We start from the raw sequence: 13588 nt of genomic DNA, 5'->3' as shown, positions 1-13588 counted from the left end.
AAATCTGGCACGAGCCATCGTAATCCATTTGTGTGCAAAACTTGCACTGCACTCATATACAAACTCACGCAAACACTCCCAGTTACTTCCCCTCTCCATACATACACACACACACACACACACACACACACACACACACACACACACACACACACACACACACACACACACACACACACACACACACACAACACATCAAAATATACAGCAAGACAGGCCCACATACAAATTGATTCAGATCCAATCTCAATCTTTATAATCTGAAACCAATGCAGAGATTACAGCGTGCCTAATCCAGAGGGCTAAATCACTGATGGGTTTGGCTTTACCATTTGAGGCCCAGTGTTGGACAAGCAGCCAGCAAGGACTCACATACATTAGGCAACATTCAGGTTTTAATCAGAGCTATTTCTGGACTTCTCTCTGTCTGATTGTCAACATTTTATAGTAAATTGAGTGTTCCCACACATTCACACGCAACAACTTTTTTCACTCTTGCAATGAATGCTGGTTTTACAGCATGCCTCAACTTGGTCATTTGAAGACAGGCAGTAATGGCTGAAAGGCATTTACTTGCTTATTTACAAACAGGCCTTTGGGAACACATGGGCTATCTGAGAGGTTGAAGATAATGGGAAAGTGAGTGAGAGTGCAAAAGAGAGAGAGAGACCAGGAAGTACCAGGCTTTGACTGTGAGGCCTGTGCTAGTTTGAAGTTTATGTCCTGAACAGTTCTATGTGCAATTTATGAACTGTGCTGGTGTCTTTGGTGGACATGCCCCTTGCAGTCTTTGTGAGCACTGTCTACAAGCACAGGATCCATTATAATGTGTATATTTGAGTGTGGGTGTCTGTGTGTGTACTGTATGTGTTTCTGTGGTTAGGAAGAAGGGGTCTGGTAAAGGGTCTATTCATTTTGGAAGCTGTGGATGTGGTTAAGGGTCTGGGATAAAACCTCTAGTTGCTTCCAGCACTAGATGCTTTTTTTTTTTTAAACCACATTAATTTATAAGGGCAACACACCCTTACCCACAAACCCACCAACCCAATTCCATCCTCTTATTGTACACTGCCCCCATCTGAGGATTTGCCACAGTCAGGTATAATTACAGCTTTCCACATGTACAGACACACAAACACAAAGCACTCACACCACGCAATTTGGGACCTTAGACACCAAGCCTACGCCAAGACCACTCACCATTGCTAATTACAGATTACACACACACATCTAAATCCTTTCTGTGCTGTGTCGAATTAAAAGCACATCCCCTGCCCCCCTCCCCAAAAACCAATCTCTTTCATACATATGTTCACCATTTCCAAAAAGCCCACCCCACACCCCGCCCTGTAGGCCCACAGCCTAAATAGAGCATGTGGTTTTTCAGAGGCCTGGACCAAAGAAAATAGACCAGCAGCTGCAGGAGGAAACAGCTCTCATTGCTTATGAAGGACTCTCATAGAGACCCGCGTGAAAAGCCGAGCCCTGTGCATTCATCGGGCAATTGTACACGAGCGTACAGTGCATAATGGTCGACTCAGTCTTTAAGTTTGCGAGTGTCTGAATATGGATGTACAATATGCCTCGAGGTCTAATAACAGAGGCACTTGTAAGAGGCCTACATGCTGTTAGTAGGAGTAATATTCAACTCAATTACCCTTATTTAACAGGACACCCCCAGGCTCAGATCCCCCCCACCAGTCACAGACAGGCAGTTGGAGGTTGGCAACCCACAATTCTATGGTGGCACGGCGTTGTGTACCAGCCAGGGAATTGTAATGCCCACCATTCATACTGTAGCCTCTAGATCGTAGTTGCTAGGATACCTTGTCCCACCATCTGCTGCCGTGGAGACAGGGCGGGAGGCCCAGGCACAATGGAGAGGCTGGTGATGACCAGTTGATGCGTCATCCCTTTTCAGGACATCCCATGTTCAAACATTCAAACAGACATTGATTTTAATGTAACATTTTTTTTACAGTGAAACAGAGGTGGGTATAAATGACTCTCTTCGTGATGATCCCTCAAATAAACCAAATTTTTACATAAAAAAAACAACAAAAAAACATTATTAATGTGTTGAATGTCAGGATTATTCTACATAGTTGTTGTTTCTGTCCAAGCCATCTATATTATTGGTTACATTTGTGTTGTAAAGACATAACATTAACTGATAAAACATTAACTGATAAAAAAACACAGAATTACTTGTCAGATCAATCAAATGAGAATCTTTATTGAGTCCCCATATTTTGCCATCATCCTTCCTTCCTTTACAAAAGACACTCAAATTGAACCATTTGAATAGTAAAAAAGTAGGAAATCTAACTGTCCCGCAAGGGGCCATAGACAGATAGCAGAGCATACACTAAAGTAATTATCAACTGAATAAATGAATAAATAAAACATTTAATATGGCTATTTACATTGTGTAATACAGTATCATAATATAATGTGTATGTTTCTAGTGAATATACAGGTATTTAACATTGTAATTGTCCAAAACTAAGCGTTATTTATCAGAGGACAGCCAACCTAGCAGCAGCTCTCGGTCGATCACAATCCTTCATTCAGTGACTTAAGTTATCTCAGCAGGAATATTGATTGGTCAACTTATTGCTGACTATGAGAGAGTCTTTGGTTTTTCTGCTGGGATGTTTGTTGGGTACTTCTACCGTTTGTCACATTATGTGGCTTTCAATTGGTTTCAGACCTCGGTGTTGGTGTCACACTTCAGTCTAAGCAACAAAAAATAACATAACTGTGGTGGAGGCAGACATGGGTAAATTACAAGCTCACAAGCAAATTGATTGTGATTGTTCAAAAATATTAATTTAGTCACAGCCCACTACCAGTGATGTCCTAATGTCTGAATTCTCCAAAATGGATACATTGTTCAATCATATGCTTGGACCTAGAAATTCCATCTAAGTAATTTTTTTTATTGAAATATATTGGTAAACTATTCCTTTATTCACTCTAAAAAAGACTGTCAAAAAGCCTCTTTTAAATAGAATGTTCACAATGTCAGCCATGAGCTTTCGCAACAAGCTTCAAAAAGAACAAACATTGGATCAATATGCCATCCCCACATCCTAACCTTAACCATAAGAGAGGGAAAAAATTGAACAAACTTCTTTAGATAAGTCTTGGAGTCTTTAAACCCATTTCTGCTTGACTGAGTTGCTTTCTGAGGGAACCATGCTAACTTGTTACCCTTTTATTCAGATGAAATGTAAACCTTTTGTTCACCACACTGCTCCTTAGACACATCAACAATACTGTAAGACATTAAGAAAGGGTAACAACACGTTACGAAAGGCAAAATGACCACAAAACGTGACATCTCATTTGAAAGATTGCTACCATTTGAAGTGGTGAGGGAAAACCCATCAAAGCTGCTACCTTTTCACATAGAGTGTGGTGAAGGGGGGGGGGGGTTCAATGGTGTACCAAAATTAGACCGAAAATAAATTAATAAATACATGAATTAACTTAAAACACAAGCTTGAATAAATAGAAAAGAATATCTAAGAACAGCAAATATATTTTCCTTGTTTCTTTCCTGGTGGACAGTCAAGCAGTTTTAATCTCATTTAACAATTGGTAAAATGTAACAATCTCAACTATAAGGTGCTGATTCGGGTGAGAGTTTTGAATGACTTGATCTCCAATGAAGTCTGGTGCTTTTCACTGGTCTTGATTGTATAACAAGACTGTCATGAAATCCGGTGTACGAACCAAACTCAACTGGGAAGAGGGCAGAGGAACAAATAGAGAGTTCTAAAACGGATGGGCATCTTGGAACTGAGGTCCAGCCTGTTTCCTGTCCAGTGCTATGGTCAATGGCCACAAGACGATCCTTCTTCATCTCATTTATCACATAGAAACACATAGGGTGACCTCTGACCTTTTGGGCTGTGCCCAGCATCAACATGCTACGTGGATACGCATGCCTCTCTGTGAGTGAAAGGGTATGAGTGTCTGAATGTGCAATAGTCTGAAGGTTAGTCCTTTCATCCCCCCCAAAAAACGATACCTCTCTCGTAAACTCTCCCAAGCTCCCGCCCACGCAATCACGCACACACACACACACAAACACACACACACACGCATGCGCCAGGGACACTCATACAGACTTGTGTATGTGTGCATGTATGGGATGGTTAAGGTTCGTGGGGATGTGCTAGCAGTAAACTTTGTATGTGAGCCTAATATCAAGCCACACCCCTCTTTTGTTAAGCCACGCCTCAGTTGCCTGGGCCCCGCCCACTCAGTCCCAGCCATTGTCCTTGATCATGTGAGCCAGCTCGATGATGAACTTCCCTTCCTTATACTTCTGACTGCTCTCAAATGCATGCTCCTGCAGAGATAAAGTAAAAGAGAGAGAGAGAGAAAGATTAAGAAAGAATGAGAGAGAATTAGAATGAAAGAGAAGAATTGAGAGAGAGAGAAGGAGAGAGGGTCAGAAACAAGTAGCAAACATCGGATGGGCATCACTGGAGAATCTGGAGAAAACTGAGTACTCAAAGCAATTCAATCTGGGATCAAACATAATCTTCCACTCCCTTTGTTATTGTTGATGTTCCTAATCCGGAATTTATCCAGTATTTGCATGTCCATGTCAAAGACAAAGGGCTTGTTTGGGTACTCCCATGCATGAATTTGGAATTTGTGCGCATATGTGGATCAGTGTGTATTTAAGTAGATGTGAGCGTGCGTGCGTGTGTGTTAGTGTGGGTGTCTGTAAGACTGGGTCAGAAACACCTTTGGCAGTGCGACCATGTGAGCAATGCATCAGGCCTGGCTGAGAGTATAAATAAACTCTCCCAGCTGGTAGTGCTATGAAACACTACAAGGCAGCGTGTTCAACGTGTCTCTTACACTGACCTCCACACACACACACAAATATACACACACACATAAATATACACACACAAATATACACACACACAGCATTTAATTGTAGCCACCAACAGCCACGATGTGGCTTAGCCTACATAGTTAGCCTAGAAATCGGGCCAAGGATGACAGGAATTTAGAACAGTCATTTGTCAAGTCAATACATGCGGCCCTTATGTCTATGGGTCAGGTCAGTCAGGACATTTGTCCTTCTCAAGCTGTCAAAACTGTTGCTGTAACCTTAAACAGACCCATGTCCAAGCAAAAACCAGCATCCCCTATGTCTATCGTACAGTATTTCAGACAAAATACCCTCAAGAGGCCCTAAAAGTTGTTGTGTTGGGGGGCCACTTACGTATTTCCAACCTAGCGTGGTTTTACAGTTCTCACAGTAGATGTCAGCCACAGCATGTAGTCCTGTCAGCAGCACTCTCTCCTCTGCTGGGCCGCATCCCACGTTCACACTGAGCAAGGGAGAGGAGAGGGGGGAGGATGTTAGGAGAAAGTGGGCCAGGAGGCCGAAAAATCCAGTTTCAATGTCAGGATACTTACACAGAGTTGAAGAGGTAAGCTCTGCCTTGACTTCCTTGGAAAGACTGAAAACAAAAGGAAAAAAAAAAACGATTTTTACAAGGGCAGTGAAAGGACTAGGCAGAAGATTGTGTGTTATCCCAACTCAAAAATACTTGTCTGGGACAATTCTATATCACTTAATCCTGTATTAACGCTATAAAATCCAGAGAAAACATCATATGGTAAAAATCAAGCAACTCTGGCTTTTGATTGGTGGAGCCCTAGCTTTGCTTTTCCATAGGGCAGTATGGGTAGCGGGGTGAGTTAGTGTGCAATAGGGACTCATTCATGGGTGTGAGGCAACACAAAGCAGCACCTGCACTGGGCAACTGTCACATCAAGTCCATATGGTGGACTTATAACGTTCATATGCATGTCGCAATCACATTCAAAACCAAACAGAGTTCTTCTATTGTGTAACCCATCTCGACCTAGAGGTCTTGTAAATGTTTTCCCAGAGGTGTCTTTCCCCCTCCTTCTCGTCCGCCAGTCTGATTGGAAGGGATCTCTCTCTCAGTTATTTTGGGGGGGACAAACCTTGTCGCACGGGGTGGGGGTGTTCCCTAACGCACACGTGTAAACCCTTCAAATCATCCAAGGTGTGGACTTCAACTTAAAACCAAGCCCCGGTCAATTCCGCCCCAAAGAATCAGCGGTCTCCCCCTGCAGACGAGAGAGAGAAAAAATCCAGCTATAGAGATGACCTGCCGGGTGAACGTCCAGCTGAACATTCAGCCGTTCTCTCTACAGTCTCTTCGGCGGGTACATTTTACGAGTCATCTCTTTGGAGCGTTCCGTTCTATTCGGCTCGATTCCCTTCTTTTTTTCTATTCGGCTTGTGTGGGGGGGATGTCTGCGCAGGCTCTGCTGGGTAGTAGCAGATGGCTGTGACTCTGGGCTTCAGGGAATCGACTGCCTCCTTCCCAGGCACCGAGCTCTAGCCAATCAGGCCAGGCCCAGGGCCCAGATACAGGAAGTAGATTTGAATGGGACCCAGTGGAGCTCCTAACACCAGCAGGGCAGAAATGGACCACGGGGGAAAACACATAGAATATTGATTAAGAGGAAGAAGAAGATGGATTCCTGGTGGAATCTTTCATTTGCCATTGTTGTTGTGCACACACCACACGTGCGGTGACAAAGTTAAGATGTGTGGAAGAGTAAACCGGAGGTTTGTGTCTGATGGGTATCTCCACACCGAGCCTAAGGTTCGCTTGAAAACATGCTTATTAGAAGCATCATGTAAGACATACTGTTACGTCGCCATACATTTCAGTCTTATGTATGTTTGGCCCTCTTTGAGTCTCCTCTAGGGGTAGTATTCTCACCACGGGTCTATTTCCTTCTTCTTTGAAATAGCTCTTGTTTTTCTGTCAATGTTGGGTCTGTGGTTTTTTACTAACACCTTGATGGGCTCTGGGCTTTCTCTCAGCAAACACGTGCTCCACATGTCCGTGTGTCTGTTCTCAATTTCCTGTTCCCTCCCCATTACATATAACATACAATAGGCATACAAGCGGCAGTACAAAGTGAACTCCAGTCAACTTGTCCAAAAACAATGGCCAACTGATGTTATCAGGCAGCCAGGAAGTACTGGAGACTGGGGCCGGGCGCTCCATCGGAGCAGAGCTACTTTCAACGTGATAAACAGGAACTTTTGAAAACGCATGCCAACCGGTCCTACTTCCCCGAAGCGAGGCCCAATGGTTACCTTGGAGATGAGCTCGTCGTGGTTGGCCAGGTGGGCCCGGCAGTGGATGCAGCTGTAGGTGCGGTGGCAGTTGGGCAGGTAGGCCTGGAAGGTCTTGGAGCGCGTCATGACCACCGTTGAAGGGCCGGAGGCGGGGTTTGCCGGGGCGACGGTGTTGCTGTGGCTGGGCGGGGTCGGGGGGCGGTGCAGGAAGGGGCTGCCGGCCCAGGTCGGCTCGCAGGGGAAGCACCGCAACACGCAGGTGAGGGCCGTGGTGGGGCACGGGGCGGGAGGCACACACCTGGGACACACACACACACGCACACGTACACACACACACACACACAGCATAGAACCATTAACAATCCATTCTGCTGATCTTCTCGGCATAGTAGGAGTGTAGCTTATCGACTTACTAATAGAGACTGATCATGGTTTGGATTATTCAAAAAAGCTTTCGAGCTGGTTCAGATCCAATATGTATGGGACTCGTGTCGTTTTATGAGGTCTTTAGGTTTCTATGGATCTGTCAAAGTTCTGAATGGGTGACAGACTTCATCTTCCCCAACATAAAACAGCAAGCAAGTAAGAAACAATAGATAGCATATCCAACATGGAGCTGTTTTACGTCACGGTTCTGACTGCGGTCCTGCATGGACTCTCGCCCGCGCGCACAGTCAATGGTGGAGATGAGCAGGGAGGCCACGAGGGGATGACCTTGTCTCTGCTCGTCTGGATCAAGGCCAACCAGGCTCCAGAGGAAACGCACTACAGACTGATTCACTGGATCTACGTCTGTGATGACACACACGCGCACACACACACACACAGACACAAACACAGAAGCAGTCTGCGTGGCAGATGAGTGGGCAGACGAGGCCACCACTCTAGATATTCAGCTGTTCAAATACAGGATGGTAAAGACGTATGCGGGTGGGTTGTGTTGGTTGTGTAAGAGTTGCTAATTGAAAGGAAGCTGAGCAGACTAGCATTAAGGACAGCGCAGTCGAGGGCTCAGGAACAAACAATGCCACGGTGACAGACACACATTTACTTTTCACATTTCGTCATTTAGCAGACGCTCTTATCCAGAGCGACGTACAGTAAGTACAGGGACATTCCCCCCGAGGCAAGTAGGGTGAAGTGCCTTGCCCAAAGATACAACGTCATTTTGCACGGCCAGGAATCGAACCGGCAACCTTCTGATTCATAGCTAGGTTGCTTCCTTAAAATGATACGGAAAACAGAACACTTTGAACACCTTCTGGTAAAAGAAGACACATAAAGTAGATGGATGGAAGATCCTCAAGACAAAATGAACCATTGTATCCCTGGCTGCAGTGCACACTATGATTGCACCCAAAATGACTTGCTCAAGGTAAGCCACATCCCCTATGTATGGCGAAGAGATTAGCAATGTGTTTGTCTACACACACACACACACACACACGCACACACACACACACACACACACACACAGGCAAACAGGAAACTACGTGATTAGTGCCAGACTTCTAAGAGGGTTGTGACATCAGCACTGAAACGGGTTAAGCAGCAAAGCCAGTTGCTCAGAGGAGATGGAAAAACAGATCGAGACGTTTTTCACAGCCTCAACACCGAGTCAACGAAACATCTCAAGGTAACATCCCCCACGAGTTGGCAGATTTCTATCACACGTGCAATTCCAATCGTCTCATTCATATACAAGTCTCAACCTCCCAACAAATATATCCATCGTTAACATGTTCATATTCGTCTATTTCTAAACCATTCCTGGTGGCTAGGTCTCCGTCCATTGGCTGAGGGACTGTTGACTCCGCCTTTCTGTATTCAACAGTTGGCTCTCTTTGTTCCGGAATTTTCCGCAACGGAGGCTTTACATTAGCTACATTTCGGTTGTACGTTATTTATTTATTTTGTCTGGTAGCAGACAGACTATACCTTTGTCTCATTCCACACACACACACACACACACACACACACACACAGTGTACATAGTAGAAACATAAGGAAAAGTTACATTTTCATCCAATAATCACAGATAGGCATCCATCAATAAAACATTCAAAAGGACAATATAGACCAGGCCTTCTCTTTAGGGGCCCTGGTGGTGATGGTGTAGTAACAGTAGGCTGCCAGAATGCTCCCAACCCTACTGTCCCCTTTCAGCAGTTCACACGAGGTAAGCAGCTCCATGCCACGCACGCCTGCCGTGAAACGCGCTGACTCGGTCGCAGTGGCACGGACTGGCACAATACGGAGGGGGGATGGGGGGGCACCCCCTGGGAGTATAATGGAAACGCTGAGGCGAGACCTCTCCTGAGTGATAAGGGCAAGGGGTCGCGCCCCTGGCCGGTCAGAGTGACAACTGCGATGCTATTAAGGGGACACCTTTATTTTTGGTCCACTTGTCCGTATGTGTGTGTGTGTGTGTGTGTTTCTGTGTGACTCATTAGCCTTTTATCATGGTACATACACACACACACACATACACAGTCAGCTTGAACAAACAATAGCGTCCCCTAATGACTCGAGACACTGAATTAGCCCAGTCTGTTAAAACAAACACTTCCAATCTTGACGCAATCAGTCACATGGTAAAAACCCGCGTAGCGTAAGGACAGGACACATCCTAGCTTTTGTCGTCTTCAATTCAGATCCATGAATCAATCACTTATTACTTAACCAATACAAGTCGGGCGTTGAAACTGCAAAAATGACACCCTGTGTGCTGACAAAGAGCTTGGCATGGGCTGCAGAAGCCATTCATTGTAAGCTTTGTCTATGGGCAACAGCTGCAACACCTCATACAGCGTGTGTGTGTGTGTATGTGTGTGTGTGTGTGTGTGTGTGTGGGGGGGGGGGTGCATGTGACACCCATTGGGCAGACATCATTTGCAAGCTCTAGCCTCTCATTTGAATGACAGACTCCATCCAAAAAAGGCTTCCCTGAGGGCAAAACCAACTCACTAGGAGACACGTGGCCCACTATTCACACAGCAGCCAAGCTTAGATAACACCAGAAATGGTCCAGCATCACTGATAAGTACAAACAAACTCCCAAATTTAGCGTTATCACATCTTATCTTAACCAAGGGGAAGAATTCCATCAAAACAACCCTCAACTCAACAAGATAACAGACACAATGCCCAACCGGGGTGTAAGGACAATATCGACCAAGTCTCGGAGCAACAGTGGCCCTACTACATCTCAAGCTTCGTCTATCAAACTACGAATCCATGGAGACATATCATGACGCTGTCTTTTATAGAGCGGTGAGTCAATGTGACGGAAGCCCATAAAAAGATGTTGAGAGCTTGGATCAAAAAAGATTGGATTTGAGTTTATAACGAGTCACATTGCAATTAGCTGCAAAAGAAACCATTTCAAAAGTCACGGATAGAAACAGTCCCAACTGTACTGATGCCTCTTTATTGACCTAACCCAGGCCCTGGTACTTGGAAGTCAAAAATAGAGACAGTAAACAGACCTAAGAGGATGACAGAGGATAGGAGGGTAACAAGGAGACCAGGACAAGCATAAACAACCAGAAAGACTGCGAGAGAGAAAGACCCAATGAGAAATATCTCCAAGAGGACAAGAAGAGAGAGAGAGAAATATCTCCAAGAGGACAAGAAGAGAGAGAGAGAGAGAGAGAGAGAGAGAGAGAGAGAGAGAGAGAGAGAGAGAGAGAGAGAGACAGAACATCCTAAATGAAGGAAAGCAACAGAGAGAGAGAGAAGCAGGTCAGACTGTGTCTGCTGCTCTACCGTCAGTGACAGTCCCTACAGCACGTCTACAGAGGCAGACTGGGCAGGCGTCAGTATGTAGGCCAGGGGCTGTCGCGTCACCAGGCTACACAGATAGCTTCCAATAGCATAGGGCTGCTACGGTAGGCTAGCATGCTAGGCTACCATCTCATTAGCCAATGGGGGCCAACCAGTACACTGAGCCTGGCTAGAGGCGAGAGATGATAGGGGTTGTGTGATTGATATGCAGACAGATGTAGACATGCTGGCATAGTGACTCCCACAGACTAACAGAGATAATGACTCACACAAAAACACTGGGAAGCTTTTTTCAGATGTGTGTTCTGCGCCAACTTCCCTTCTATTGCCATAAAAAAAATCATCTTTGATGCCGCCGCTTGCAGACACGTGCCGTGAAAACAGAACTTGAAGTATCATGATACTTCATGTGCACGTTTCTAATTGTGTGAGGAGAACGCAACTTAATTTCAATGAGTCAGATGGCGTCAATGAAAGGCAGTAAACAGGTTTGACCAAGTGGAAATGTGTTAAACATGTCTTGGCAAAGCGGTTTCATAACCCCCTCAGTGAAAAGTTTTATATGGTTGAACAAGGGTGGGGTGTCTGTCGTCACCTTTACTGTGGATGAATTCAAAGCCATATTCAGAGTCAACATCGATGTGCTTTATAAAACACAACACAGGCCAGCACTCAGGATCTCAATAACCTTCTAAGTCAATGACAGTGAGGTGCTCATGTACTGTAGCCTGAACAGACATTATATGCATACAGAGTAGCAGACTGACTCAAATCCACCTACCCAGAGTGCCCGAGGGTCTAAGCACTCCCACGCAGGACTGTCTCCAGCGCCGCCCGCCAACTTGGTTCACATTTCTACGCAACAATCTATGGGGTTTATCCTTAAAAGCAACAGCTCTAAGGGCCGTTGATTTTAATTCAGATTTGAAGCAGTGAAGTACCAAAAAAGGTTACTGGCTAAGTCGTAGTGTGCATCCATTTGTGGCTCTTTAAACTGGGTAAGCTCATCAGAATTGTGACAATAAAAATATTAAATGTTCTAACAGCCTATAAGCAACTCGACATCCTGAGTCGATGGACCGTCATAAAAAAATGAAAATAACGAAGACATTAATTAGTCAAGCGCTAATCAGCTTGCCAGCTGTCACCCGTCATGATATCGTTTTATATTGCCTCCCTTAAAATATAATTTATAAATTATGTATGCACACGTCAGTGGATGAACTGACCCATTCATTGTTTATGCTGTGGAACAGACCACGACGTCGCTGTGAAATGATCACAGAACAATGCCAATCGCGTTTATGTATCGCTTCGGTGCCAATGGTTTCTCTAAATGTTTTGGCAAACAGATGACAAACATGCACATGGCCAAAAAAAAACCATAACTCCAGACCAAAACAATGTCATCACGCGGTTGCACTTCCTCTGCAACTTCCCATGTTACGGAGCGCATGCACCGCAGTCGTCCACTGTTCTGTTATGGATGTGCAGTGCAGCTGTGGTGCAGAATACGCCACTGCCAACTTTATGGAACGGACGGTGTGTAATTTAACCCCGTGCATCCAATGCCACTGTGAACAAGATCGTTCCTTCTCGCATCACAACCGCAAGTCACACTCCACGAAGCACGAGGTTAGACAACTGTCATTAGAATACATATTATAATTTTTTTATCATTTTGCTGTACTCTTTCAAGATCCGACATAATAACTTTCGATGCTTAGACATCTTTTCGGAGCAGTAGCCTACAAGTAAACAACAATTAAGGTATTATATTTACCTTTTGACAGAAAAACCCTCGTTGTCTTGTTGTTTCGGGTTTGCAACTTTATATGTTACAGTCTCGTTTCATTTCTGTCTAGACTTTTGTCGCTTCGCGTTGCGTTCAATGCACGGACACCAGCATAGGATGTTCATCGGATACTGTAGGTTACAGCGCACCGCTTGAGTTGATGTTATTGCGCATAGAAAATAACCTAGTCTGGAGGTGAGTGACAGCCATTGCAACCAGTCAATGTAACATTACGGCATAGCAACATCCTACCCATTGGCCAGAGATGGCAAACTCTAACCAATCATGCACGCAGTATATAAATACTGTAAGCTACTGTTCTGCAGTTGTGTTGGAAACCAAAACATCAACACTGCCACACTATTCTGGTATAGAAAACGACTTAGTAAGCATAATGTGAAAAAACTCAAATAAGCATTATGTTTTGCAATAATAGTGGCATTGCTGCTCATGCATATTAATTCACTTTTAAATGGAAATGAAAACGATATCACAATTTTACAGACATTGTGTGTTTTTATGTTCCTCTGTGTCCTGATAAACTTAACTCCCCAGAGTTGCCAAGTGAACCCACTGGCATGGAGTTTCCTAGTGGATTGACCAATAGTGACAAAGATCTTGACCAACAGTGTCACCTAGTGGATATAGCAGTATCCCAGTTTGTAACATTAAACTGCTGTAAATAGGAAAGACACGGTTCTGAACCAATTATGGAAAACCAGTTTGGCTTTTCTCCTGGACAGATGGCCTTCAGTCTTTTAGTTTACGAAATTGGGTTTGGTTCAGGTTATGCTAGTGTAGCCCACCAGTGTAGACAAGTACTTTGCACTTCAGCCGCC

General features: G+C 44.7%; 1 protein-coding gene and 1 long non-coding RNA gene across 2 annotated transcripts; one reads left to right on the top strand and one right to left on the bottom strand.

The window, feature by feature from the left end:
• Positions 1 to 2214: 2214 nt before the first annotated feature.
• ypel2a (yippee-like 2a) lies at positions 2215 to 12905 on the bottom strand. The gene is made up of 5 exons (XM_062453856.1): positions 12738 to 12905; positions 7187 to 7466; positions 5455 to 5498; positions 5258 to 5366; positions 2215 to 4363 (listed from the first exon to the last, which is right to left on the bottom strand). Exons 2-5 carry the CDS (start codon positions 7292 to 7294, stop codon positions 4274 to 4276), a joined length of 351 nt encoding a protein of 116 aa, XP_062309840.1. The 5' UTR covers positions 7295 to 7466; positions 12738 to 12905; the 3' UTR covers positions 2215 to 4273.
• Positions 12607 to 13578, top strand: LOC134014033 (uncharacterized). Its single transcript, XR_009929014.1, has 3 exons — positions 12607 to 12724; positions 12820 to 12944; positions 13305 to 13578. It is a non-coding gene; the product is annotated as an uncharacterized LOC134014033 (long non-coding RNA).
• Positions 13579 to 13588: the final 10 nt, after the last annotated feature.

The sequence above is a fragment of the Osmerus eperlanus genome, chromosome 27 (genome assembly GCF_963692335.1).
Source record: "Osmerus eperlanus chromosome 27, fOsmEpe2.1, whole genome shotgun sequence".
NCBI classification, from domain to species: Eukaryota; Metazoa; Chordata; class Actinopteri; order Osmeriformes; family Osmeridae; genus Osmerus; species Osmerus eperlanus.
This window is presented reverse-complemented; position numbering and strand designations above follow the sequence as displayed.